At 60.6% G+C, this 23,586-nt stretch overlaps 1 protein-coding gene across 1 annotated transcript; it reads right to left on the reverse strand.

Annotated features, from left to right (window-relative positions):
- Positions 1-462: 462 nt before the first annotated feature.
- RASA4B (RAS p21 protein activator 4B) lies at positions 463-23,087 on the reverse strand. Its single transcript, XM_006057144.4, has 21 exons — positions 22,875-23,087; positions 17,957-18,013; positions 16,330-16,443; positions 15,787-15,848; positions 14,533-14,662; positions 12,628-12,709; positions 11,853-11,984; positions 11,536-11,627; positions 10,128-10,245; positions 9,739-9,889; positions 9,351-9,415; positions 8,929-9,041; positions 8,486-8,678; positions 8,117-8,254; positions 7,156-7,300; positions 6,822-6,991; positions 6,213-6,350; positions 4,875-5,010; positions 3,224-3,344; positions 1,200-1,264; positions 463-1,102 (listed from the first exon to the last, which is right to left on the reverse strand). The coding sequence occupies exons 1-21, from the start codon at positions 22,937-22,939 to the stop codon at positions 981-983; spliced, it is 2,409 nt and encodes an 802-aa protein (XP_006057206.3). The 5' UTR covers positions 22,940-23,087; the 3' UTR covers positions 463-980.
- Between the last annotated feature and the right edge of the window lie 499 nt (positions 23,088-23,586).

Genomic DNA, 23,586 nt, shown 5'->3' on the forward strand with positions numbered 1-23,586 from the left:
TAAGCTTGGTTGAATGAGAACATGCTAGAAGACCCTGTCCCTCCTCTGTCTTGCTAATTACATGGAAGGTTTCTGTGTACCTAGGGAGGGACTGGGAGGAGCGCAGGGAGGTGATGACCAAGGAAGTCCTGCTTGGGATGAGGGGGTTGGCATAAGGGACACTGGCAGGGCCAGGCCACGTGGTATGAGGTTCTGACCTGCTTCCTCTTGCAGGCCAGGTTGAAGGGCCTGTTTGGGGGCTGCAAGGAGGGGCAGCTGGTGAGGCGTGTCAGGCTTGCAGCCTGTGGGATGGATGAGTGGGATGAAGGGGTGTGGTGGGGACGGTAGGTGGGAGAAGAAAAAAGTCCTCAGGATGGGGGGCAGCAGAGAAGAGGCAACGGGGGTACACAGAGTCTATGCTGGCGCCCAGTCCTCAGCCACCCCCGCCAGCAGCCGACCCCCATCACGAGACCCCAGAGCCTCCGCAGTCACAGCAGGTTTATTGTCGGCAATAAGCACCTCGATGCTCTCCCGGGGGGCACAGCCCAGGAGCGGATGGGGTGGCGGCTGGGAGCAAAGTGGGTGCTGAGGTCCAGGCCTGGTCTCCTGGGCTCTGCACGCCCTCCTGCCTCTCTGGGTCTGACAAGTGTCAGTCCATCTGGGAGTGGGCCACTGTAAAGGGTGGCTTCTGGCTGGCTCTGCCCTGGGCAGGAGAGGAGGGCCCTGGTGCAGCCTGGGGCGAGCGGAAGCGATGGCGGCGGGGAGCAGCCTGGCCTTATAGAGGAGCGAGAGCAACTGAAGCTCTCTGGAGACATCAGGTGGGCGATGACTAGCCAAAGCCTTGTCAGCCCTGGACTTCTGGAGCCCCCTGTCCCCTGACTCCCCCGGCCCAGGAGGGACCTGGGCCCTGCACCCCAGTAAGAGGGAGGGAGGCGAAATGCTGAGAGTGCGCGGGGGTCTTCCAGCACTTGGCAGGGCGTGGAGCAGCCTGCAGGGCGTCCTCACGTCTGCAGCTCCAGGATGCGGCTCGGCTCCGAGGGCGGTGAGCCTGCTGGGCTGGACCTATGGGCCTCCTGGAGGTCCCCGAGCACCTGGAGCAGCTCGGCCAGCGGGTCCCTGGAGGCTGGAGGCAGATGTGGGGTCAGAGGAGAGAGGGCCCCACTGGGGAGGGAGGCCCCACCCACAATGCCCAAAAGGGGGCTGGGGTGGGTAGCACCTACCTTCCCCAGGGCCCGTCGGCCCGTGGCCTGCCTCTGGGCCCGTGCTCAGCTGTCGGTGCTTCTCCCTGGGGGGAGAGGACAGGGTGTGAGGCTCCCATGTCCCCACAGGACCCAGGGTGACCCTGGCTGGGCCTCCTGAGCTGGAGGGGGTCCTGGGGGCAGGGGGCTGACTTTTCCAATCTACAGGAAGAGATACGGGCCCAGGTCTCAGCTGGCCCCCACTCACCTCCCTCGTCCCCGCTTCCAGCCCCCTCCCTTGGTCCCCCTTCTCCCCTCACCCCCCACTCCAGCCCCCTCCCTTGGTCCCCCCTCACCCCTCACCCCCCACTCCAGCCCCCTCCCTTGGTCCACCCTCTCCCCTCACCCCCCACCACCCCCGCAAGGGCAGTTTGGAAACCAAGGTTGAATCATGTCGCTCCTGTTTTGGAGGGGCCCTTGGGAAGAGGGCCAAGCGGAGCCTGAACATCCCCTAGTGTTAACTGCCCACAGGATGAGTTTCTTTCTTTTGGAAACAGGAGACAGTGATATTTTTCTTTCTTTCTGGCCACACTGCACAGCATGTGGGATCCTAGTTCCCAGACCTAGGGTCAAACCTGCACCCCCTGCATTGGAAGCACGGGGTCTTAACCACTAGTCCACCAGGGATGTCCTGAGAATGCTGTTTCAAGCGTGGCTCCTGACCGGCGTTCACCAATGGCACCCCGGGCCCCTCAAGTACAATCCTCTGTGCGCTTACACAGAGGGAAGGTGAGCAGCCTCCGTGCAGACCTTGTGCCCCTTATTGAGGAATTCTATGGGCTCAGCCCTTTGACTGTTTCCCGGGTCTATTCTGGGAGAGACGTGTCCCTCTGCTGAGGTCTAACAAGCTCCTCCCCGTCAGGTGCCCCAGGTGACCCCGGGGGGTCAGTTTGGTCCCTTACACCTCTGCTCATTTGCTTCTTCAACATTTACTAGAAGAAGAGAAATCCGTGCTATTTAAGTAAACAAATGTATGATAATCTGCCTCAGCAGCTGCAGGAAATTAACGCAGCCAGGGGACGTGGACAGGTGGTCGGGCCAGAGGCTGGAGTTCCTGGTGGGGCAGAAGTTCTGGGCAGCAGGCTGGAATGGGCCGGGGCTGGTCAGAGGCTCCGGAGGTGGGGAGGCCCTCAAGGCAGGCTGTGCTGGTTAAGAGCCTGGGCACTGGTCTCACCTAAGCCCCAGGTGGGTTGGGTTCAAATCTTAGCTCTGCTGCTTCCTGGCTTAAATGGGGGATGATAAGAATCCACCTGTTTCAGTAGCTGCAAAAAGTGGTTTTTAAAAAGCACCCCATGTTTTCTAAGCTGGAGCCAGGGGCTTCCCTGGTGGCTCAAAGCAGAAGACATGGGTTCGATCCCTGGTCGCACATGCCTCAGAGCAACTAAGTCCGCGTGCCACAACTATTGAGCCTCTGCTCTAGAGCCTGGGAGCCAAAACTACTGAAGTCTAGAGGCCCTAGGTTCTGTGCTCGGCAACAAGAGAAGCCTCCGCAGTGAGAAGCCCTCATGATACAATTAGAGCGTAGCCTCCACTCACTGCAACTAGAGAAAAGCCTGCAAGGCAATGAAGACCCAGCACAGCGAAAAATATTAAAAAAAATAAAGTACAAAAATAAAACTAAAATAAGCCAGAGCCAGGGCTGAGAACCACTGAATTAAGTGAGTTGGCTGAGGGCAGTCCCGGTGCTCCGAGGGCCCCACGGAAGTGCTGGGCAGATAAGGGGGTGGAAATCAACCACAGCCTGACCCTGGGCTTCCACAGCCCTTGGCACCTTCATCCAAAAGAGAGCCAGCCTTGTGCTACAGAGATCCAGGCACCCTGCCCTCCCCAGGCGTGGGTGCCCTAGCCAGGAAGGTGTGGGGCTAGATTAGGAGGGAAGAGAACAGCCACCGTGGAGGAGCCCTGAGCCTGATCCTGGCTCTGGCCAACCCCCGCCCCCAGCACATCCCTGGGGGCTGCCCAGGCTCTGCCCGTGGGCCTCGCTGCCCCCGAATGGGCCTCCTTACCGCAGTGCAGCTTCCACACCCAGCAGGTGCCGGTAGATGAGCTGAGCCTCCAGGTCGTGGTCGAGAGGGTCATTCCACTCCTGCAGGGTCACCCAGGACCGCGTCTTGTTGCAGCCCAGATCTGGGGCAGAGAGGGGACAGAGTGGTGGGCAGGCACTGTGAGTGTTCACATCTGACTTCCTGGAACGCAGATGGGGAAACTGAGGCCTCAAGAGGGCAAGGGGTGGACTCAGGGGCCCCCCAGTGCAGGGCTGGGCTGGGGGCACAGCCTAGGAGGTCTGGCCCAGGGCCGGTCGGTGGTGCCCACGCTTCAGGGGGCAGCCCCTTATCTCCCTCCTGTTCAGCTCCTGAGCAGTAACTGACATAACTGCAGGATGTGGAAGTTGTGCAGGATACAACCTAGGGTGCTGGACCACTTTCTGGAAGATTCCTGCCTAGAAGGAAGCTGGGAGCAGCCAAGAACCATAAGGTCATGGTAAGAGGAGCCAGGAGAGTTGCTCCTTGGAATGAGCTGGCTCTGACACATGCTGGCTTCAAGACCTTGGCACAGACATCTGCCCTTGCCAAGACTCGGTCTCCCGCTCTACAGTACGCGGCTATCAGGCCCTGCCTTGTAGCACCCTGGGGAGCCCCGCTGCGCCACTGATGAGGGTTCTCGCCACAACGTTATAGCCGGAGGCTGCAGGCCGGGCCCATTAGCCAGAGACACGCTCATAACAAGCTGCCACTGCTCCCTGTCAGAGCCAGAGCTGAGCATGAGTGGGTGGGCCATCTTCCCAGGGCCTGGACCATGCTGAGCTACGGGGCTCAAGGCTCGGCCTGGCCTGCAGGCGGTGGGGGCTCAAAGTGCTGAGTGTCCTCTGTGACTGGGAAGCAATAATTTTGTAAAGCAGATACAGATAATGCAGGAAGATGTGGAACCTTCAAGAACATTGCTGTCCAAGAAGACAACCACTAGCCGCATGAGACCATTCATATCAAAATGAATTGAAATTAAAATAAATTCAAAACTCAGCTCCTTGGCTGCACTCGCTCCTTGGCTGCACTCGCCCCATCACAAGTGCTCAACAACCACATGTCCGCAGCTGGCACACACACAGCATTGGGCCATACAGATACACACCATTTCCATCATCACTAAAAGTTCTAGAAGCTTCTCTCTGCTATCCCTCTAGGGCCCAAGGCCCAGGGTACCCCCAACTCACAGCTCCAGTATTGGGCTGCCAGTGTGGCAATATGCAAATTCAGGAGCTCTCTTCAGCCCTTTTTAGCAAGGAATCCCTAAAGTGTGTTAGAACCCTGGTTCTGCAAGAAGCTCATTCATTGGGCTGAAAAAGTTTCCCTGGGAAAGGAGTTTGGAAGGAGCTGGACTAGATGGCGGCAGATATGGGATTCAAACTCTTGCCTCCTCCAGGGTCTCTCAGGCACCCACAGGCTTTGTACATACCAAGTGGCAGGTCCCAAAACACCGGATCACGGGACCCTTTCTGCCCAGAGCACCTGCATGGCCTGGCTGGCCTCAGGAGTGCCCACAGGTGCCCAGGTGGCTCCCAGCTGGCCAGTGAGGTGGGGCTCCAGAGCCCCATGTCCCAGGCAGGGGCCTGAGGCCTATGGGGGACTCAGCACTGTGGGTTTCTGGCCTGCATCCCACCTGTCTTGTCCCTCTGGTGGCAGCAGCTCCATTTATCCCCGCGGAAGACGCCAGGGTGGTAGGAGCCCAGCAGGCTGGTGTTGTTGATGCAGACCTTCCGCAGCGCAGACAGCCACTGGTTCAGCTCGTTCACACTCTGCAGGGGATGAGGGGGAGGGGCCATGATGAGAGGTCACCGCCTCCAGGACGCCCTCCATCCTTGAAGCTGCCCTGCCTCTCAGGACTACACAGTCTTGAGATCTGGCTCAGCAGCTTTGGGGGAATTAGGAAAAGCTGCCCTTTCTCCAGACGCAGGCAGCCCACACCCAGCACATGGCCTGGTGAAGAGAGCGAAGGCTGGATTTCAGCCCCCACGGTCCCCTCGGCCAAGCCCCTGGGCAGTCCACAACCTGTCAATCATGTGTCACCATTTCTTCCCTGTGGCTCTAGACTCTGACCCATCAGGGAGTCCTTGGGGGTTGGGCCCCGTCGGATGGGTCTGTGACCTCCCACCCCTGCATCCAAGACAGTCACTCTGGGGAACAAAGCACGTCCCCACCCACACCACCATCCCCCTTGTTCAATGTCGCTGCTCAAATGCTGCCGTCAGAGGCCCTCCCTGAGAGCCCCTCCCTGCTGCACCCCACTCTGTCCCCTCCCTGTCTCTCTCAGTCTCCATTGCTAATGTCAACAAAGCACTGACATTAAAATAATGTCAAATATTTTCACTGACATTTAAAATATCTATTTACGGATCTATCTCCTTCCCTGCGATGGAAGCCCATGAAAGCAAGGACTCTGTTCTGTCTGCCGCGGTACCCGCACCACTTAGATTAGTGCCCAGAACCTAGAAAGCACTCAATGAATATTTTTTAGATGAATCAATAAATTAGTGAGTGAATGGGTTAATACATGAAGAGGAGAAGGGGATCTGAGAGAATCACCCACAGCCACACACTTGCATAAACGTGCGATTGTTATGTGTGGATACATACATACACACACACAGAAACACACAGACACCAACTTAAGACAAGCTCCAACAAATGTATACAATGCGAAGATTCAAGACACGAGGACACACTCATCTACGCACTGGACCGCCCTGAGACCTAAGACCTATGCGTGGGTGCCAAGACAGGGCCACACAGACATGGGCATGGCCTCCCAGGCACCCAGACCCCAAGAGACACACCCACGGCACTCACATCAGCTTTCACACCCATGCTGTGCCTGATACAGCAACAGGCGGTCAGAGGCTCACTCAGCCTTCACTCCAGCCCACCCAGGGCGGGGTGGGGGGGAGAGTTTCCCACAGGACCCCCACTGGCCGCGGGCCCCCCTCCACACGGCCCACACCTTGCACTGCAGGTAGGCGGTCTGGAGCCTGCCCGCATCATCCGTGTAGATAACCTGCATGACGTGGGAGCTGCTGAAGCTCTTCTCCTCCACCTTTTCTGCTGCCCGGATGTTGGCAAGCTTGATGAGGGTGCTTTTCTAGGGGGACGGGGACAGGGGAAGGGAGGCTCAGACCGAGGTCACTCCCCTTCCTATTTCTGGGCCTCAGTCTCCCCTTCCACAGCACCAGGGGTTGGCACTGGGGATCCAGAGGACCCACCCTCCCAGGAGTCTGCTCTGAGAGTGACCTCAGCCAGGACAGAGTACAAGCTCACTCAACCTGGCCTCTTGGGGGCCTGAGCATGCCTCAGTGCCCAACTCACGCACACCCCTGACCAAGAAGCCAGGGCCAGACACCGCAGCCACTGCCCACCCCAGGACCCCCTAGAAAGAGGACCTTCTTCCTCATGGGTCTTAAGTCACCCTATGGCTGCCACCAGGAGCTGGCCCCTGCCTGGCTTTCTTCTCCGACCCCGGTGGTCCCTGAGGTGGGCTAAGAGGAAGGGACAGGTGCCTCCAGGGTGTTCCAACCCCTCAGAGCCCCTCTTACCCTCTGGCGCCCTTACCCACCTTGGAGCTGGGGGTCTTGGCAAAGCTGAGGGCCTCCGTGGTAAGGGAGAAGTGGAGCTTCTTGAAGGAGGAGGACGTGAGGGGTCCTTTGCCCTTGGTCCTATGGATGAAGAGCGGCCCCTCCTTCACCGGGGGTGCCTGCAAGCTCAGGGCCCGCTGCAGGTCCAGCTCTGCGGGCCAGGGTGGGAAGACAACACGTGAACCCCGGGCGGCAAGGGCGGGGCCGGGGGCGGAGCAAACTTCAACATCGGGCTGTGGGTGGAGTAGTGAGAGGCACTGAGGTGGGCGGGGCAGGGGGCGGGGAAGGGGAGGGGCCGCGCCCTGAAGGGCTCACCATCTTTCTCCTGGATGTCCACCAGCTTGGTGATGAAGTCCTTCAGCTGGGCCACGCCCTGGCGCACCGTGGGCTGCAGCGGTTCCATCCAAGCCTCCTTAGCCCTGGAAGCTGGCGTGTCCATGTTGCCCACGTTCTGGACTGCCTAGGGGTTCGACAGCAGGAAAGGCCAGACTCGGCTAGAGTCAGACGCCAGGCGACGGCCACTCCCTGCCCCCACCCCCCACCCCCGCACCCAGTCTGTGCTACTCCCACTGTAGAAATGGAGGCAGAAGGCGACCCAGGCTCTGCTCAAGGGCCCACTCTATCCCACTGGGGACCGGAGCAGGGCGGGGGCGGGGGACGGGTCACAGTTTGCGGTCTTTAGGGAACTTATAGTTGGGACTGAAAGTGAAGTTGCTCAGTTGTGTCCGACTCTTTGCAACCCCATGGACTGTAGTCCACCAGACTCCTGTTTCCATGGATTTTCCAGGCAAGAGTACTGGAGTGAGTTGCCATTTCCTTCTCCAGGCGATCTTCCCGACCCAGGGATCGAACCCCGGTCTCCCGCATTGTAGGCAAGACGCTTTACCATCTGAGCCACCAGGGAAGTCCAGTTAGGAACTACTTGGGCCCAGTCTATTGACCTTCTGTGGATTTCACAGCAGACTCTGCTCCACTGGGTACCCTGGCCCCAGCCTGGTGCCAGGGAGATAAGGGCAGCCTGGGAGTCAGTAGATCTGGGAGTTAGAAGGCCCCGGTTCTCCCAACAGGCGGTGCGACCAGGCCTTGGGCACCCTCCAGCTCGTGGACTTGTTCCCTTAATCATGAGACTGGGCGACCATGAAAAAGCTATGAAAACTACGAAGTGCAGCGCCACAGGAGGGTACCGGCGGCCTGCCACAAGGCGTTCCTAGAGCCAGTGTGAAACACAGTGGGGAACCCAGCTGAGCATCTTCCGCTGGGGTCCGCAGCCCCGGACCTTGGCCAGCAGGAGTAGTGTGCGGCTGGTGCGGGCGTCCGCGTGCCGCTCTCGCAGGTGGAAGAGCTTGGGGGCCAGGATGGCAGGAGAGACGAAGCGCAGGCACAGGAAGCTGGTGACGGCGATGAAGGGCACGTTCTGGAGGGGCGCGAGAGAGTGGGGGGCTGGACTCTAAGAGGCCTGGGCTCTTTTGACAGCTCCCTTCCCTTTGGGACTCTCTCCCTCGCTCCCGTGACCTTCCTGACCCCGGCCCCAGCCTGGGCTTCTAACCATCAATCAGGCCCCTTCCTACCAGGCCCTGAGACACCCGCCCCTTCTTTTCCTGCCACTTTCTCCCCCTCCGTCCAGCCCCACCGACAGAGGGCGCACCTCGTCCTGGGCGCTGGGGAAGCGCTCGCGCACGCGCCGGAAGAGCTGGCGGAAGGTGGCCCGGACCACCGCAGGGCACGCGCGAACCGAGCGGCTGAGTGCGCTCAGCAGCGCCCCCAGGTGGGCGCACAGCGTCTGCACGCTCTGCTCCAGCACCTCGGCCTCGGTCTGCGGGCGGTGCAGTCCAGAGCACCTGAGTGGGCCCCGGGGGCGGACCCGCCGAAAGATCGAGGTCAGCGCCTGCACCCACGACTCGGACAGGGGCGCCCGGAGACACAGGTGTAGAAAGACATCAGCTGAGACAGGGACACAGTCAACGCACAAATGGGCAGAGCGGACGAAAGGCCGACTCAGGCAGAAACACACGCACACTTGCACAAAGGGCCTGACCCGTCCCCCTGTCCGCCCCCCACCCCACCCTCAGGGATCACCCCTGGCCTCACCCTACATCCTTGACTTCCACCTTGCTGGGATCCAGCTCCACGTACTTCTTCTCCTCAAATACCCTGTCAATGATGGGGCCCAGGACTCCGTGCAGATACCGCATCCCTGCCACCTGGGGGCCACCGCGAGCCGCGTTGGTCCCGCCTCCCACCTCCAGCTACCCGCCCTCTCTCCCCGCAGCTGGTCTCCCAGCCACCGTCTGCCTGCTGTGGCCACCCAGGGTAGAATCTGGCACACACAGGGGAAGGCTGCTCAACAAACTGCAGCTACATGAATGAATGAACGAACGGAATTCTTAGCCTTAAAGGGCCCCAGACAGGAGACACATGAGTCAAGTTTAAGGTGCAGCTCTGTCTCTTGGCCTCTAGGAATCTCAGTCTCCTCTTCCATAAAACAAAGACAATATACCATGCAACCTCACCTTCAGAAAAGACTCCATGGACTTGGAGGCCAGAGAATTGCTCCGGAACAGGGTGTTCGCCTCACCTGCAAGCAGAGGTTCCCGTCGATAGGGGGTTGGGAGAGTGACAAGGCTTTGGGAAGAAGGATGGAGGAGCTTGGGACTAGGGGCTCCTTGCTGACCACTCAGTAAAGAGCCTCCTGGCCACCTGTCAACTCAGCATCCCATCTCTGCCTTTTGCTTTTTCCTTTACTTCCTAATCTGACCCGTCTCCCTCCTTAACTGGACCCATCGGCCTCCTGCAGGAGGACTCCGGGATTTCTCCCCTCTGACCATCCCTGGAGTCCTAGGCTCCTGGCCCTCCACCCCCACCCGGTGCCCTGACAGGCCACTCCCTCCCAGGCCTCACTGGTGCGGCTCAGCTCCAGCTGAAAGAGCAGGTCCAAGAAGTCTTTGGCCAGTCCCTGCCCCAGGAAGAGCTTGAGCAGGGTGGTGGCCACCTCCTGGCGGCACTCCGTGCTGGTCGTCTCCTCAATGAGTGAGATCAGCTGCCCTGGGCCCTGCAGGGGGCAGCAAGGAGAGGCGGGGCTGCAGGACACACAGGGGAACCCCAACCCTTCCCTCTAAGGACCGCAGAGGACCACAGGGAAGGGGGCCCACTGTCCCAAGGGACGGAGGGGCCCCGGGCACTGGCTGGTTCTGACAACTCAGATCTTCGCTCTTCAGAGCGTGTTTAGAAGGACGGGGAGGACACACCCAGGGTCCCTGAACCTCCCACCTTCCCCGGGGGCCCCTCACCTGGGTGCCCGGCTTCACCTCTCGGCACAGCAGCTGCACCAGGGGCTGGTAGCAGCTGGATGGCAGCACCGTCTCGTCCCGCAGCCGCACCTCCAGCTGCAAGGAGCCCAGGTGGCCCCTGGAACGGGCAGCCCGTGACCTCTCCACCAGGGACCCAGGCCGCCCAGGGCCGGCCCCTTCTCCACTGCCTCTGTCTTCCCTGCCGTCCCTCTGAGCCAGCCGGCCCTCCACTGGGGTTTCCTCGCACTGTCTCCCCCCACCTCCCATTCTCTGCCCTGGCTGATCTGTTTGGAAAGCCCTTGCTGCCTCCATCCTCAGGGGAGCTCATGCCATCCGTCTTCAAGGCCTGGCTCCCTGCCACCTTGAGACTCCTGAGGGCCCCAGGCTTCACCCATGTGGGCGTGCTGGGCCCCCCGGCCTTGAGTTTGTCAACTCCCAGAGAACAGCTCCCATGTGTATGTTTTACACTGGAAGAAAATCCCCAAGCTTCATGACAACCTGCCAAGGGAAACTGAGGCTCACACTGGGTAAGCAACTTGCCACATTAGACCTAACTTCCAAGCTCCCCTGTTCCGGCCCCTCCTGGGGAGGCTGCTGACCAAGGCTTGATAGTCTCTAAGGCCCCCCACCCCCATTGCCTGCAGGACAGCCCGGCTAAGTGACAAGTAACAAGACTGCCATGGCTGGTTCTATGGAAATGTCTTGGAGTTGGACACGGTGGCCCACCCAACCCTTGTCCTGATGAGGGTGTGTGTTGGGGGGGGGGTCTGGGACCTCCTGTGGACACACAGAGCTGAACCATTCGAGGTGGGGACACTGCTGTTCCTCCACTTCCGGGCTGAGTAGAGGGCAAGGGGGGGCCAGAGGGCTTCCTTATAGGGTTGCCAGATTCACAAAATAAAAATACAAGGCACTCAGTTACACTGAGTATCTTAAATATAAGTTTGTCTCATATACTTCATGGACATACACTAAAAAATCAGTTCAAGGTTTATCCCAAATTCAGCTTCACCAAACATCCTGTATTTTATCTGGCAACCCCATTCCTGGAAAACTATGGGGAGAGTGAGAGCTATGGCTCAGGGACACTGACTCAGAGCTCTGGGGACTTGAACTCTGGTCTAGGGTCTGCAGAGACACCCTTAAAGGGAAAGTATCTGAAGGCTTGTTCTAGAATCTGCCAGAAGACTGAAAGCAGGAGACTTGTACTGCCTTGGAGCTCTGAGGTCAGGGCTGAGTCCAGGACTGTCAGAAGGGGAAGAGGAGAAGATGCTGGCCTGGTGGACAAGGGCACAGGAAATCCAGGGCCGATCACTCCCGGCCGGCACACCTGCCTGCCTGCTGGAGCCGAGGCTAAGCCTCCCAGGGCCCAGACCTGCCACTCCTGTGGCCAAGCCCCAGCACTCACTCTTCCCGCCGGCTCTTGGACTGGTCAGGCTGCAGCAGGAACCAGCCCTCCTCCCGCTGGGCCGCCCACAGTCTCTGCACGTTGACCACCACCTGGGAGCAGGACAGGCCTTGGTTGTTGGCGGAGGAGAGGTGGGGACGACCCGAGGCTGGGATCCTCGTTTCCCTTCCTTGCCAACCACTGTTCTTTTGAGAGGGGGTACCTGCTGAGGGTCCCTGAGCACCCGGGGGGTCCCGGGCCTCCTGGGTGGCCCTCTGTGGGATGGGATGGCCGGAACGGAGGCCGGCAGGGGTGGCCTGAAGGGGCAGGGCGCTCACTTTGCCCAGGAAGTCGTTGCGGCTGACAAGGTCCCAGTCCCAGGCCTCCACGCACAGCGCCTCTGCCGCCCCCTCCTCCAGCTCGAACTCAAACGTCTCGTTCCAACGTGGGTAGCATGACTTTTTCACGATCTGCCCCAAAAGAGATCACTGATCACTGGAGGCAGGCTGACTCTACCAGTCTCCCCAGGGCCATCTGAGCGCAGGGCCACCCCACACACCTCCCATGGGTTCCCCGCAGGGGCTCTGAGGCAACAATCCCTCCTCGTCCGCGCAGAGGCCCCGAGATAGCAGAGGTAACGATTCCGTGTCCAAACCCCTACTCACTTCTCAAGTGGGGAAATCGAGGCCCAGAGCGGGTAAGACACTAGTCCAAGGCCACACAGCAAAATGGTAGCAGGCTGCCCTGAGAACCCAGGTCTCAACGCCCTCCCCACCAGGGCTGAGCCCCCCCCCAACCCTGGCTTTTTCCCAGAGTTGAGAAAAAAAGCAGTGTGGGCAGGGGGTGGACTTGGCAGATTAACCCCTAGGTGGGCAGACTGTCGCGGCGCACCCGGGCCAGGAGCGAAAGGCAGCAGAGACCGCAGGAGCTGGCACCAGAAAGGTGGGACCCACCGTGCACCCTGGGAGAGGCCACCCTGCTTCCCCGAGCCTCCTCTGAGAGACTGCAGACCTCAGCTGACCTCCCCGGTGATGGTCAGAGAGGATGAGGCCGTGAGGGCCTGGGCGGGTCCTGGAGCCCCCCGGCCCGCTCCCGGTCCTCCAGCCTCCTCACCGAGGTCTCCTGCGTGCGGCCGTTGTATCGCACTCGGACAAAGGGGTCAGATGCGCCATTCCGGTCCTTGGGGGCGAGGTCCCTGCGAGGGACCAGAGCACCCATTTGTCACCCAGCCTCACCTAGGTGGACACCCCCCACCCCACTGTGGGGTAACCCTACACCAGGCTGGAAAGGCCTGGGTGCAAGCTGGGAGGCTGTGGACAGTGTCTCTGCATTTTCTAGACCCTGACTCCCACTGCGTTCACCCCATGGACCCCCCCATGTGTTCCCCACACCAGGGTAAGGGTCTTCCAAGGCCCCTTCTGACTCCTGCTGCACCTCCTCGGGCAGCAGGGACGCGAGGCGAGTGCAGCCTGGAACAGCCCGGCCCAAGGGCGCATCTCGCTGCCCTCCGTTCCCAGGGCCAGGCTCACCTCTCTGAGCCTCGGTTTCCTCATCAAGAAAGTGGAGAAAACAATCCCTTGAATGGAGGTAACAGGCTCCTAGAAGGCCTACCCCCTCCTACTTGAGGGGGCCCTTGGGGAGCAGCCCCCACCACCATCCTGCCCTCTCCCCACAGCTGGTCCTTCACCAGGACCAAATCTGGCCACGGCACCCATGGCTTAGCACCCTCTTTGGAAGAATCACAAACCCCCCCGCCCCGCCTTCCCTTCCCCGGAAATATCATTTTCTGTTCTTTTTTGTCTTTTCCAGTTTACGCCTCTTGTGACTGCTTCTCTTTCCTCCTCAGAACTGCCTATTAAAATTCCAGAGCATGGCCTTGAGAATCTGCCCAGAAGCAGGAGCAGAAAATGTTCTTCCTGCCTCTGCAACAAAGGCAGCTCCTTAAGGGGTCAAAAGCCGAGGACAGCGGGGGACAAGTCCTCTCACACACCAAAGGGGGGTTTGACTGACCGCTGTCCCCCGTTCGCCCCCAACCTTGTCACTTGCTAAGAGGAGGCCAGGTCATGTGTGCATGTGTGTGAGCGTGCATGTGAGTGTGTGAGCACTCAGGTTACACAGCCTGGCCTGGGCGAGGCTGAGGACGGAGGAAGTGAGTAGGCAGAGGGGTGGATGGTCCGCGAGGAGGACAGGGCATGAGGGGAGTGACTGTATGTCTGTCCAAGTCCAGCCCTTTTCCCTGGGACTGGCTGTGCGTGTCCCAGCCCCAGGACGCAAAATAAAGCCCAGGGGAGCCACAGGCCTCACGTTCAGGAGGCAGGCCTTCCTCCAGAGCAGCCAGCCACCCCGTGGGGACTCCACAGGTGCCAGCTGGCTGGTGGGCCCCTCCACGGGCCACCCCGGCTCCCGCCCCAGAGGCAGGCAAGGACCTGGTGGAGGTGGGTCGGAGCCAGAAAGGAAGGTGCTTCTCACGGAGTGTGTGTGACTCACACTCAGGCCCCGATGGGAGTGGAGCCTGCAGCTAAAAATACCCTGGTGGGGGCGGGGGGTTCCCTGGCACAGGTGACAGCCCCAGATTCTCATCCAAGTCACTCTCCCTCCGGGGAGAACCCCACCCTTTCCTCTGGAGATTTTCAGCAACTCCTTTCACCTCCCCCCAACCACCCTACCCTACCGAGGGCTCCCCGCCAACCCCACAAGTCAGGCCAAGTTGACACTGAAGTTAAACCCAGGGGAAGCCCAGTCCTGGCACTGGGGCTGGACGATCGGGGAGCAGGGTCCCCTCCCCCATCTCCCCCACAGCTCGAGGATGCCTGGAAGTCCAGCATCAGACCAGCATCCTTGCCTCTAAGAGACACAGCCTCCCACAGGGTCACCGGGGCAGCGTCTTCATGTCCCCAGTCGCCCCCCAGAGCCCGCCGTCCAGGGAGGAAGCCTGGTGGTGTCAGGGAGAGGAGGCCTAGCACCCACGGTGGGCTTCTCTAGTTCCGGGGGCCCCCTGCCCAGCTCCCCACGGCTCACCTGGCCTCCAGCACAGAGCAGCGCAGCCTGTGGGCCCGGGTCCCCGGCACCACCTCCAGCCGCAGGTGGATCTCGCCCTGCACCTCCTCATCAGGGTCGACCTCGGTCAGATGGGCCCACCCGCTGAAACCTGAGGGGCCGCGGCTCAGCCAGGGGCCTGGCCCTTCTCCCGCAGCAACCCCCGCCCCCCCAACGCCCCGGGCCCCTGCACGATCGCCTCGGGGTCCTCTCAAGCTCCCAGGAGACAGGGGCTGCTGCCCCCAGTGGCAGGTGGGGACACGGAGGGTCAGGAGCTGAACAGCGGCGGGCTCAAAGTCCAAGTCCAGCGTGGTGCCTAGCTGCATCTGGTGGCCCTGCCCTTGCCCCATCCTGGGACTGGCCTCTCTCACTCAGTTTCCCCATCTTAAGAGACAGGGAGAGCGGGCTGCCAGGAGGAGGACGCGACAGATGGGGGTGCAACAAGGGGATGGCATCACGGGGGCCACTGGCCCCGGAGTGGCCAGCTGGGGCCACAAGCAGGAGAGGCCTCAGGCCTGGCAGGGGCCAAGAGGCCCCGTGAGTCAGCAGCGGCCCTCCCCCACTGCCAGACCCACCCCAGCCTCAGGGATGGGAGCAGGTGTGTGCCGGGGAGGCCCCTCGGGAGTCACGGGGTCTCAGGCCAGCAGAGCCTGAAGCACCTCTGAACTCCTGGTCTGAACCTCCACCGGCAGATGGTGACTCAGCCCGGAGGAGGTGGCACCAGGTCACAGGGCCTGGCTGGGGCAGGGCTGACCCCTCCAAACAATGTCAGTGTCTCCTGAATCCTCCAGAGGCTCTCTAGCCACACCCTGCCCCAGGCCAACCCCCTCGACTGAGGACACTGGGGACCAGGCCGAGGAGACCCAGTGGGGCACACAGCCAGCCAGACTGGAAGGAGGGGACCCCACCCCTTGACAACGGAGCATAAAGAGGCCCCTTCCTCTGCGTGCAGAGATCTCAGATCTCACTAGCAGCCCCTCATCCCCCCGGGGGGGGGATGTGGTCCCAACCAGGGGGGCAGAATGGTCCCGGCTACAGGGCAGAGACTAGGGAACAGGCGATGGAGAGGGCCATGGGCCCTTCTGGGGAGGCCCGCGACGGCTTTCCTGAGCACAGGGGACTGAAGGATCCCAGAGGAAGGTCTCGGAGCGGGGGATGGGCTGGGGACTGGGCAGACCAGTGTGGGGGAAGGGCAGGGGATGAGAAGCCGGCATGGCCTCCCTCCTGGGGTCTTACCCTTAGGGTGAGCGGCCAGCGTGTCCCTGGTAAGGCAGACCTTCCCGATGACATCATCCCGGCTGGAGGGTGGAGAGGGAGCCCGAGCTGGGCAGGGCTGGTGCAGAACTGGAGACCCCCAACCCACCCCACCCCCTTCAGTGCCCCTCTTGGGAGCAGGGAGGCTGACAGTGCAGTCACTTACAGGAGCCTACATGGAGCAGGACCTGTGACTCTCTGGCAGGCCCTCTCAGGGGCATGTGTCTGCACGTGGACTTACGCATGTGCCCACCTACATGCCCAGCTCTTCTCTCCGGGTGCCTGTTTCCAAGCTCACATCCCCATGCACACACAGCGCAGCACACACATGCACGCGTGGTGGGGTGTGAGCATAGTGAATCCACACACACAGACACAGATGCTGCACATCCAAGCCCTGCGCCCTGCAGGTCCCCTGGGCTCCCCCTCCTTCCAGGCTGTAAATAGGAGGCAAAGTGACCCGCAGTCCCAGAGAGGGACGGGGGCGGGGTCTGGGCCCCGGATGGGGAGCGCGGTTGCACCCACCTGAGAGCATCCTCGTCCATGACGTAGAAGGCCACCGAGTGGAAGGTGGGCGGCAGGTGCACCTCGTACTCCTCGCCCCAGAAGGGGCACAGGGTCTTCCACACAGTGGCCGTCCTGCAGGAGACGACCCTCAGCACTGCCCACAGACCCTTGGCCGGGACAGGGCGGTGGGCGCTGCGGGGCTCGAGCCCACCCGTCCCCACATTCCCCTCCATTTCCCGGAACAACTGCTCTGCTGGGTGATGATTCTCCCTACCCCTCCATCGTCTGCCGCCCATCATCCCCTCCTGACTGTGCTCTCTGCCCTGGCTGGGGCATTGGCTGCATTTGTCAGGCCATTTTCCATTTGGGGAAACTGAGGCCAGAGCTGGCAGTCGCTAGCCTCAGGCCACACAGCAGGACAATGGCAGAGCCAGCACCGGAAGGCTAGCTTCCCAGCCTCCAGTGGCTCCTGATACTGAAGAGACTCGCTGAGGGTGGAGGCAGGGGGATGGCCAAGCTGACTCTGGGGACAGACAGTCCTCCTGGGGGGGAACCTGAGAGCCAAGGTCTGGAGCCTGCCCCACAGAGCCAGCTCTGGTTCATCCCAGGGCAGAACCCTCAACTCATAGGGCTCCAGACACTTTCCTGATAGTCCAGCAGTTAAGACTCTGTGCTCCCACTGCAGGAGGCGTGGTGAGTTCCATCCCTGGTCGCAGAATTAAGATCCCGCATGCTGTGTGGTGTGACCAAAATAAACCCGCCAAAACTCCTAGGACTCAGCAGGGTAAGCTGAAACCCTCCAAGGACCTTGAGGAAGGCTCAGGGGATCACCTTCACCCCAACCACTTCTTGGACAGGCCACTTGAACTCTGGGGCCTCGATTTCCCTGTCTGTCCTTGAGACAACCCGAGCAGTCAGGCATCTCCCCACCCTGCTCCCCCCATCCCCCACGGTGTCCGTGCTCTGGAGAGAGCCTGGAAAAAGGAACGCTGTTTGCAGGTGGGAAGCACTGTGGGGCTGACGTGACCGCCTTGGCTACTGATCAGCAGTGGGCACCCCAGTGGGCAGAAGGGTGGAGCGGCTCTGGCCATGAACTTTGGAGGCAAAGGCCTTCGTGGGAGAGGGTAGCAGACAACAAAGACCCTGCCCGGGATCATGGGGCCCAGGGGGAAAGGGATGCAGCACAGGAGAAGTGGCCCTTCTGGGCAAGTTAGCTTTTTTTTTTTTTTTTTAATGGGATGTGATGCTGTTGTATGGAGCTCATGGTAAGTATTAAACTGCAAAAGGTTTAGCATAGGGCCTGGCAGAGTCCATCCTCCCTGAGTGACATCTGTGGTTACCAGCCATTATCCTCTGGCCCTTTGGCCGGTTGTAAAGTTGTCAAGAGGAACAGAGTGGGTGGGAGGCCCTTGGCTGAGCGCCTAGCCCACGGTAGATAATCCCTCTATGGGCGTTAAGGTCAGTAATTAGCAAGGCTAGTCGGTCTTTTCTCACCTCCCAGCAGGCTGTCAGGGCCTAATGGGCCCCAAGAAATCAGAAGCTGCAAGCCCTGGCCATCTCCATGCAAATTTCACACGCCCTTAGATGTGGGAGTTGGGGGGCGGGGCAGGAGGAATGGGCGGGGCGGGCGGGGCGGGGGCGGTACCTGATGATGGGCTCATTGTCCACCTTCACGATGCAGTAGGGGTCGCTGCTGCCGGTGCTGCAAAAGAGGGGAGGGACTGATGGGGGCGGGCGGGCCATGGGCACCCCTCCTCCCACCCCAGGAGAAAGGACAGTCCAGGCTGAGGCACCAGCCTCAAGGACCCAAAGACTCCTCAGGTTGAAAAGTGTGCCCCCACTCTTGGTCTGGGAGGGGGCTGGTGAGGCAAAGGCAGGAACCTGCACCAAGGCTCCCCGGCCACTGCTTCTCCAGCTCAGGACAGGTCACTTTTTCCTGCCGGCTCCCACAGCCCCCAAACCCTGCCTCGTCCAGGGGAGGACAGAAACAACAGTCACAAAAGCCCCTCCACCACGTCAGTCTCTCCTCTGAGCCTTGGTTCCTGCTGTTCCTTCTGCCTGGACTGCCTTCCCACTCCTCCCAAGACCCCTTCCCAGCCCCCCTCCTCTGAGAGCCCTCACCTGTCCCAGAGGCAGGGAGTAAGGTCTCCCCTCCCATCCCAGCACCGCTAGCGATGTACCGTCATCAACTGCCTCCTCTGCCTGACTATAACCCGAGAGTAGGGACCACTTCTGTGTTGACAGGGCTTGGCACAAGACTGGGTCCCCGTGAGTGTTTGTTGAGCAGAATGAATGAATGAATGGACATCCATCAGCCTCAAGCCCCCAGCCATCTGGGAAAGAATAAATAGGGAAGGCAAGCCAGGATGGCTTGGTTCCTCCTGTCTCTGTTGCCGGGGGATTCCTGGGGTTGAGGGCAGCCCTGGCCAGGCCCAGGGTCACTCCTGAGCAAGAAGCAGGAGTGGACTTTCTCCAGAAGTGCCCTTCAGGTCTGCGACCCATAAAAAGGAAGGAGATGTTGGATTTGCATGTTAGGAGGTTGGGGAATTCCAAGCCCAGTTTCCCTACTCAAAAGGGGATCTTCCTGCAGAGGAAGCTACTGGAGACAAAGCTTCTCCTGACACTGATGGGAAATGTCTCCCAAGACTCAGTCCCTCCTCCCCATAGACTGGGATCTGTAACGCCACCACACAGGGTAGCTGACCTGATGTGAGGGCGAGCCCACAGACTGTGTTTAGTAATCGTTAGCACCACCCTGGACTCTCTGATCTTCTGTTTGTAACCCTCTCCCATTGTTCAAGAGCCCTGCCCCCTGGTTGGGAAACTAAGATTCCACTTGCCTTGCAGCAACTAAGCCCCAGCAAGGTGACTAGTGAGCCCTCGAGCCACAACGGGAGTCCATGCATTGCAGCTAGGGAAGATCCCATGTGCTGCAATTAAGACGATGCAGCCAAATAAATAAGTAAATATTTTTGTAAAAAAAGAATGGGCATTTAAGGACCTGAGCCCAATGGTGGTCCCTGGCCAGCTGTTGGGACTTGTGCTCTCTGCCCTGATGAGGCCCTTGGGCTGGGCCCCTTCCCACTTCTTACCCAAACCACTCTGCTGCTGCTGGCCCAGCCTGGCTCCTTGCGGGGCCTCTATATTTAGGGCCTTGGCAGTTTCCAGGCTGTAGAAGGGGGAGGATCAGGGCAAATCCTGAAATAGCCCCGGGATCGTCCCCAGGGCCGCTGGGCAAGGGAGCCAGCGGGTCACCGGTCACCATGAGACTCAGCTCCTCTCTGGCTGGCCCAGGCACCCGAGGATGGGGAGGAAGCAGGACAAAACCGAGCGGGCTCAGGAAGCTGTTCGGGGAGCACCGCTGGGCCCTGTGCCCTTAAGGGGACTGAAAACCCACGAATGGAAGTGGCAGAGAGGCGGGTGGCCACTGTGTGATGACCGCCCTTCCTCCAAACTGTCTCAGTCAAGATGGGTCACCAAGAATGAAGGAGAGCTCCCTGTCCTCAGAGGCATCCAAGTGCTAGCTGGAAGGGATGTTGCTCGTGAGTCAGGCTTGGGGCTCATGAGGCCCAGGGGTGCAGGCTCACCACCATCACCCCTGCCTCCAGCACTCAGGGAGGGCCTCCTGAGATTTCTGAACCCCTGCATGACTGAGCCAAATGCTTTGCATGGCATTTGCGAGGCTGGGTCCCCACTGAGCCCCACAGCAAGCTTGCAACCTGGGTCCAGATAGGATGCTTGGTCTGTCAGCAGAAGAGTGCATTTGACTCCTGACTTCTCTCCCTACCGGCTGTGTGGCCTTGGCAAAGGACTTCCACATCCTAAGCCTCAGTTTCCCCATCTACAAAAGTTTGTTGGAGCATTTGTTGGAGCAGTGTTCAGTCGCTCATTTGTGTCCGACTCTTTGTGACCCCATGAATGGCAGCATGCCAGGCTTCCCTGTCCTTCACCATCTCCCAGAGTTTGCTCAAATTCATGTCTGTTGAGTCAGTGATGCCATCTGAACATCTCATCTTCTGTCACCCCCTTCTCCTCTTGCCCTCAATCTTTCCCAGCATCAGGGCCTTTTCCAGCGATCAGCTGTATAAGGTAAATATGAGACGACTCATTGGAAAAGACCCTGATGCTGGGAAAGGTTGGGGGCAAGAGGAGAAGCAGGCAGCAGAGGATGAGATGGTTGGATGGTGTCAGTGACTCAATGGATGTGAATTTGAGCAAACTCTGGGAGACAGTGAAGGACAGGGAAGCCTGGCGTGCTGCAGTCCATGGGGTCGCAAAGAGCTGGACATGACTTGGCGACTGAACAAAGAGGACTTCATGGGAAAGGTCCTCAACATATCTGAATCTCCTCTACCGTGGAGCAGGTGTCCCTGAGGGCGCCGAGAATGCCGAGACGAATGAGTCATGGTTCCTGTGCTCAGAATCATGTGGCACCGGCAGCCCACAAAGGAGCAACTGGTACCAAGGGCTTCATCCTAACTCCAGCTGACCCAAAGTGCTACAGGGCAAGGAACCCTGCCCAAGGGCACCAGGGTAAGCTCTGGAGGTAAGTAGAAGTTTGGAAAGGGTCCTGAAGGATGAATAGGAGTTTTCCAGCCACCCCTGAAGGAAAGTGCTTGAAGGCGGGAAGACTCACACATGTGCGAGAGCAGGGAAGTAGGGGGCCAAAAGCCCAAATGTGAGGGCCTGAGGTGGCGCGGGTTAACATCTGGATCTAAGAGATGGTTGATGAGTCAGAGCTGCCTATACCAGCCACTATGGCGAAGACAGACCAAAAGAGGGGAGGGCAAGGGAGTACACAGGAGGGCAGGGCAAGCAAAGAGATTCTGGAGGCAGAACCCACAGAACTTGGTGACCCCTCCCCTGGGGATGGAGGTACCCGCGAAGGAGTCCCTCCCTTGTGCAGGGCTGGGCTGGGGAACCGGGCATCAGGGCTCCCAAGTGGGCAGAGTGCACAGTTTCACCGCCCTCGGCTGCTAAGAGCCTGGAGTCAGGCACTAGGGCCAGAGCTGCGGGGACGGGGAGGGAGGCGACAGACGGAGGGGCTGCACCTCCCAGCCGCCACCAGCCGGAGGAGGCCAAGCTGACCTAGATACCGGTGCCAGCAGGGGGCGGGGGCGGGGGCGGGGTGGGGGGCGGCCGGTGCTTGGAGGCTGGGCCTGGAGACCAAGACCCTTCTCAGAGCTCATCTGCCTCCCCACCCGAGAGACCACATTCCCAGCTCCAGCTCCCCTCCCCTCACAGCGAAACCCACCTTGACACAGCCCGCCCAGCACCCTCCCTCACCCATCGCCATGGCAACTGCTGAGCCTGGCCTCCTCAGGCCCAGGGGGCCTTGAACTGGAACTGCTCGTGGCGCTGAGCGTGCTGGGAAACTCACGGGGACCACTGTGCGCGCGAGGGAGGTGCCTGAGCCCCATCCTCCTGCGGCCCACTCCCGGGTCCGCCCCCCTCGGCATCCCGGCACCCGCTGAGGAGCCAGGGGTGGGGAGGCTGCCAGCCAGCAGACTTTGGACCCTAGGCTGCCTCCGGGATCCCCCGTCCCCGCCCCTCCTCCAGGCAGTCAGGCACCTCAGGCTTCATATTTTCCATCACCCTCCACCGAGAGGGATTTCCACCTCCAGTTTACAGCGGGGAAACTGAGACTTGGTGGACAATGAGCCGCCCAAGGCTCATAGGAGGGAAGCGGCAATGGGATCAGACAGCTCAGCTCTGGCATCTACTGAGAAGGGTGGTGGTGGGGGGGGGGGTGCGGTGGCGGGGGAAGAGGGGGGGGTGCTTTGGAAACCTCAAATCTGGCCAGGGGCCAGGGAAGGTCCTAGATGTCAGTGCTTATGAGAAGCCCTAGGATTAAGACCTTGCTCTGCCACCTGGGGACAGCATCTCCCCGTTCCCGGAGCCTCCGTTTTCCCATCCGTAAAATGGACCAGTGACAGCGGCCTTGCTGGGTGGTTTTAAGGGTTAAAGGCTGCTCCTCAGGCAAAGCTGAGGACACAAGAACAGCGACTCCCCAGCCACCCCATCCTGCACAGATCCTGCCTCTTGACCAATAGGTCTACTCTTCCTTCCCTTTTCAAAGGCACAGCAGGAAGCCCCAGGGCATTTCGGGTGCAGGGTGCATACTGCCAGGAACTAAGTGTTCCAGAACTACTGAGGAAGATCCTTCGTTTTTAGGGGGGCACTCCACCCCCTCCAGCCACACCCCCCGCAGTGCACAAAGACAACTCCTTTTCGATGTCACCCCCATGCCAGCTACAGTTCTATCAAAGCCCCTTCCGCTTGTGGGCCGCCGCCTTCCCTCCCCGTTCACTGAAGGCCCCTTATAGACCCCCCCGCCCCCTCCCCAGTCCCGGGCCCTTCCCTGTCATCCCCTGTCCGGTGTTCGAAGCAAATCTCACTGTCCCCGTTTCCCTGCCTGTCTCCCACGGCAGCCGCACTCGCCACACCCTCGCCACCACTGCTCTACTTGTGGGCGGGCCGTGTAGACCCCTGGAAGGTCAGGCGGGCATAAGGGGCAGCACCCCTCCTGGACAGTTGGGGTTTCCATCCCCAGGCTTGCTCACATGTCCTTGGCGGGCAGGTTCTTCCCCTCCACGATGCGGATGGACAGCGAGCTGCGCTTGGCCATCGCGGGTCCGCGACGCGGGGTCCTTGGCCAGGGGAGCCGGACGCCAGGTTTCAGTGCAGCGGCCGGCAGGCGGGCGGGCGAGGGAGCGCTGGACTGGGCGCAGGAGGGGGGCGGGCCCCGCGAGGCGGGGGAGGTAAACGCGGAGGTGGGGAAATCTAGTCCACTTCATTCACCCCCGCCCCCGCCCCACGTGCGGGGACACAGCGCCCGGACGGACCAATCGGCGGCCGGGGCTCCCCAGGGTGGGCGGGGCCGGCCCGAGCCGCGGCGTTCATTGGGCCCCTGAAGCGGTGTGAGGGCGGGGCCTGCTCCGGGCGGGGGCGGGCGATGGTTGGTACCGGCTCGCTGGTGGGGGGAAAGCGGAGGGGTTAGGGGCTCCCCGCTAGCCGAGTGGAGACTCAAGGCCACAGGTGACGTGCGCCAGGACCCGCGTGGGCCACGGGCGTGGTCCGAGTGTCTGTACCCAGGCGTTCAAGGGTGTGGGCCCGAGTGTGAGCTGGGAGGCGTGAGCAAGCGCGGGGATGCGCGGGTGGGATCGAGCGAGGAGGACAGCGCTGGTCCCCGGAGGCTAACTCGGGGAGGCCCCTGCAAAGGTGTAAGTTGAACAAATGAACAACCGGATGAATTTAGCAAACAACAGGTGTGTT

Source organism: Bubalus bubalis, chromosome 24, assembly GCF_019923935.1.
Source record: "Bubalus bubalis isolate 160015118507 breed Murrah chromosome 24, NDDB_SH_1, whole genome shotgun sequence".
Lineage (NCBI taxonomy): Eukaryota > Metazoa > Chordata > Mammalia > Artiodactyla > Bovidae > Bubalus > Bubalus bubalis.

What these genes read in the sequence shown, in the direction of transcription:
- RASA4B (XM_006057144.4), bottom strand. Translation starts at nt 22,939, where the DNA reads ATGGCCAAGCGCAGCTCGCTGTCCATCCGCATCGTGGAGGGGAAGAAC. An exon ending in AACCTGCCCGCCAAGGACAT is followed by an intron (nt 18,014 to 22,874) that starts GTGAGCAAGCCT and finishes CCTCTTTTGCAG; the next exon opens with CACCGGCAGCAGCGACCCCT. An exon ending in AGGTGAAGCCGGGCACCCAG is followed by an intron (nt 9,890 to 10,127) that starts GTGAGGGGCCCC and finishes TGCCCCCTGCAG; the next exon opens with GGCCCAGGGCAGCTGATCTC.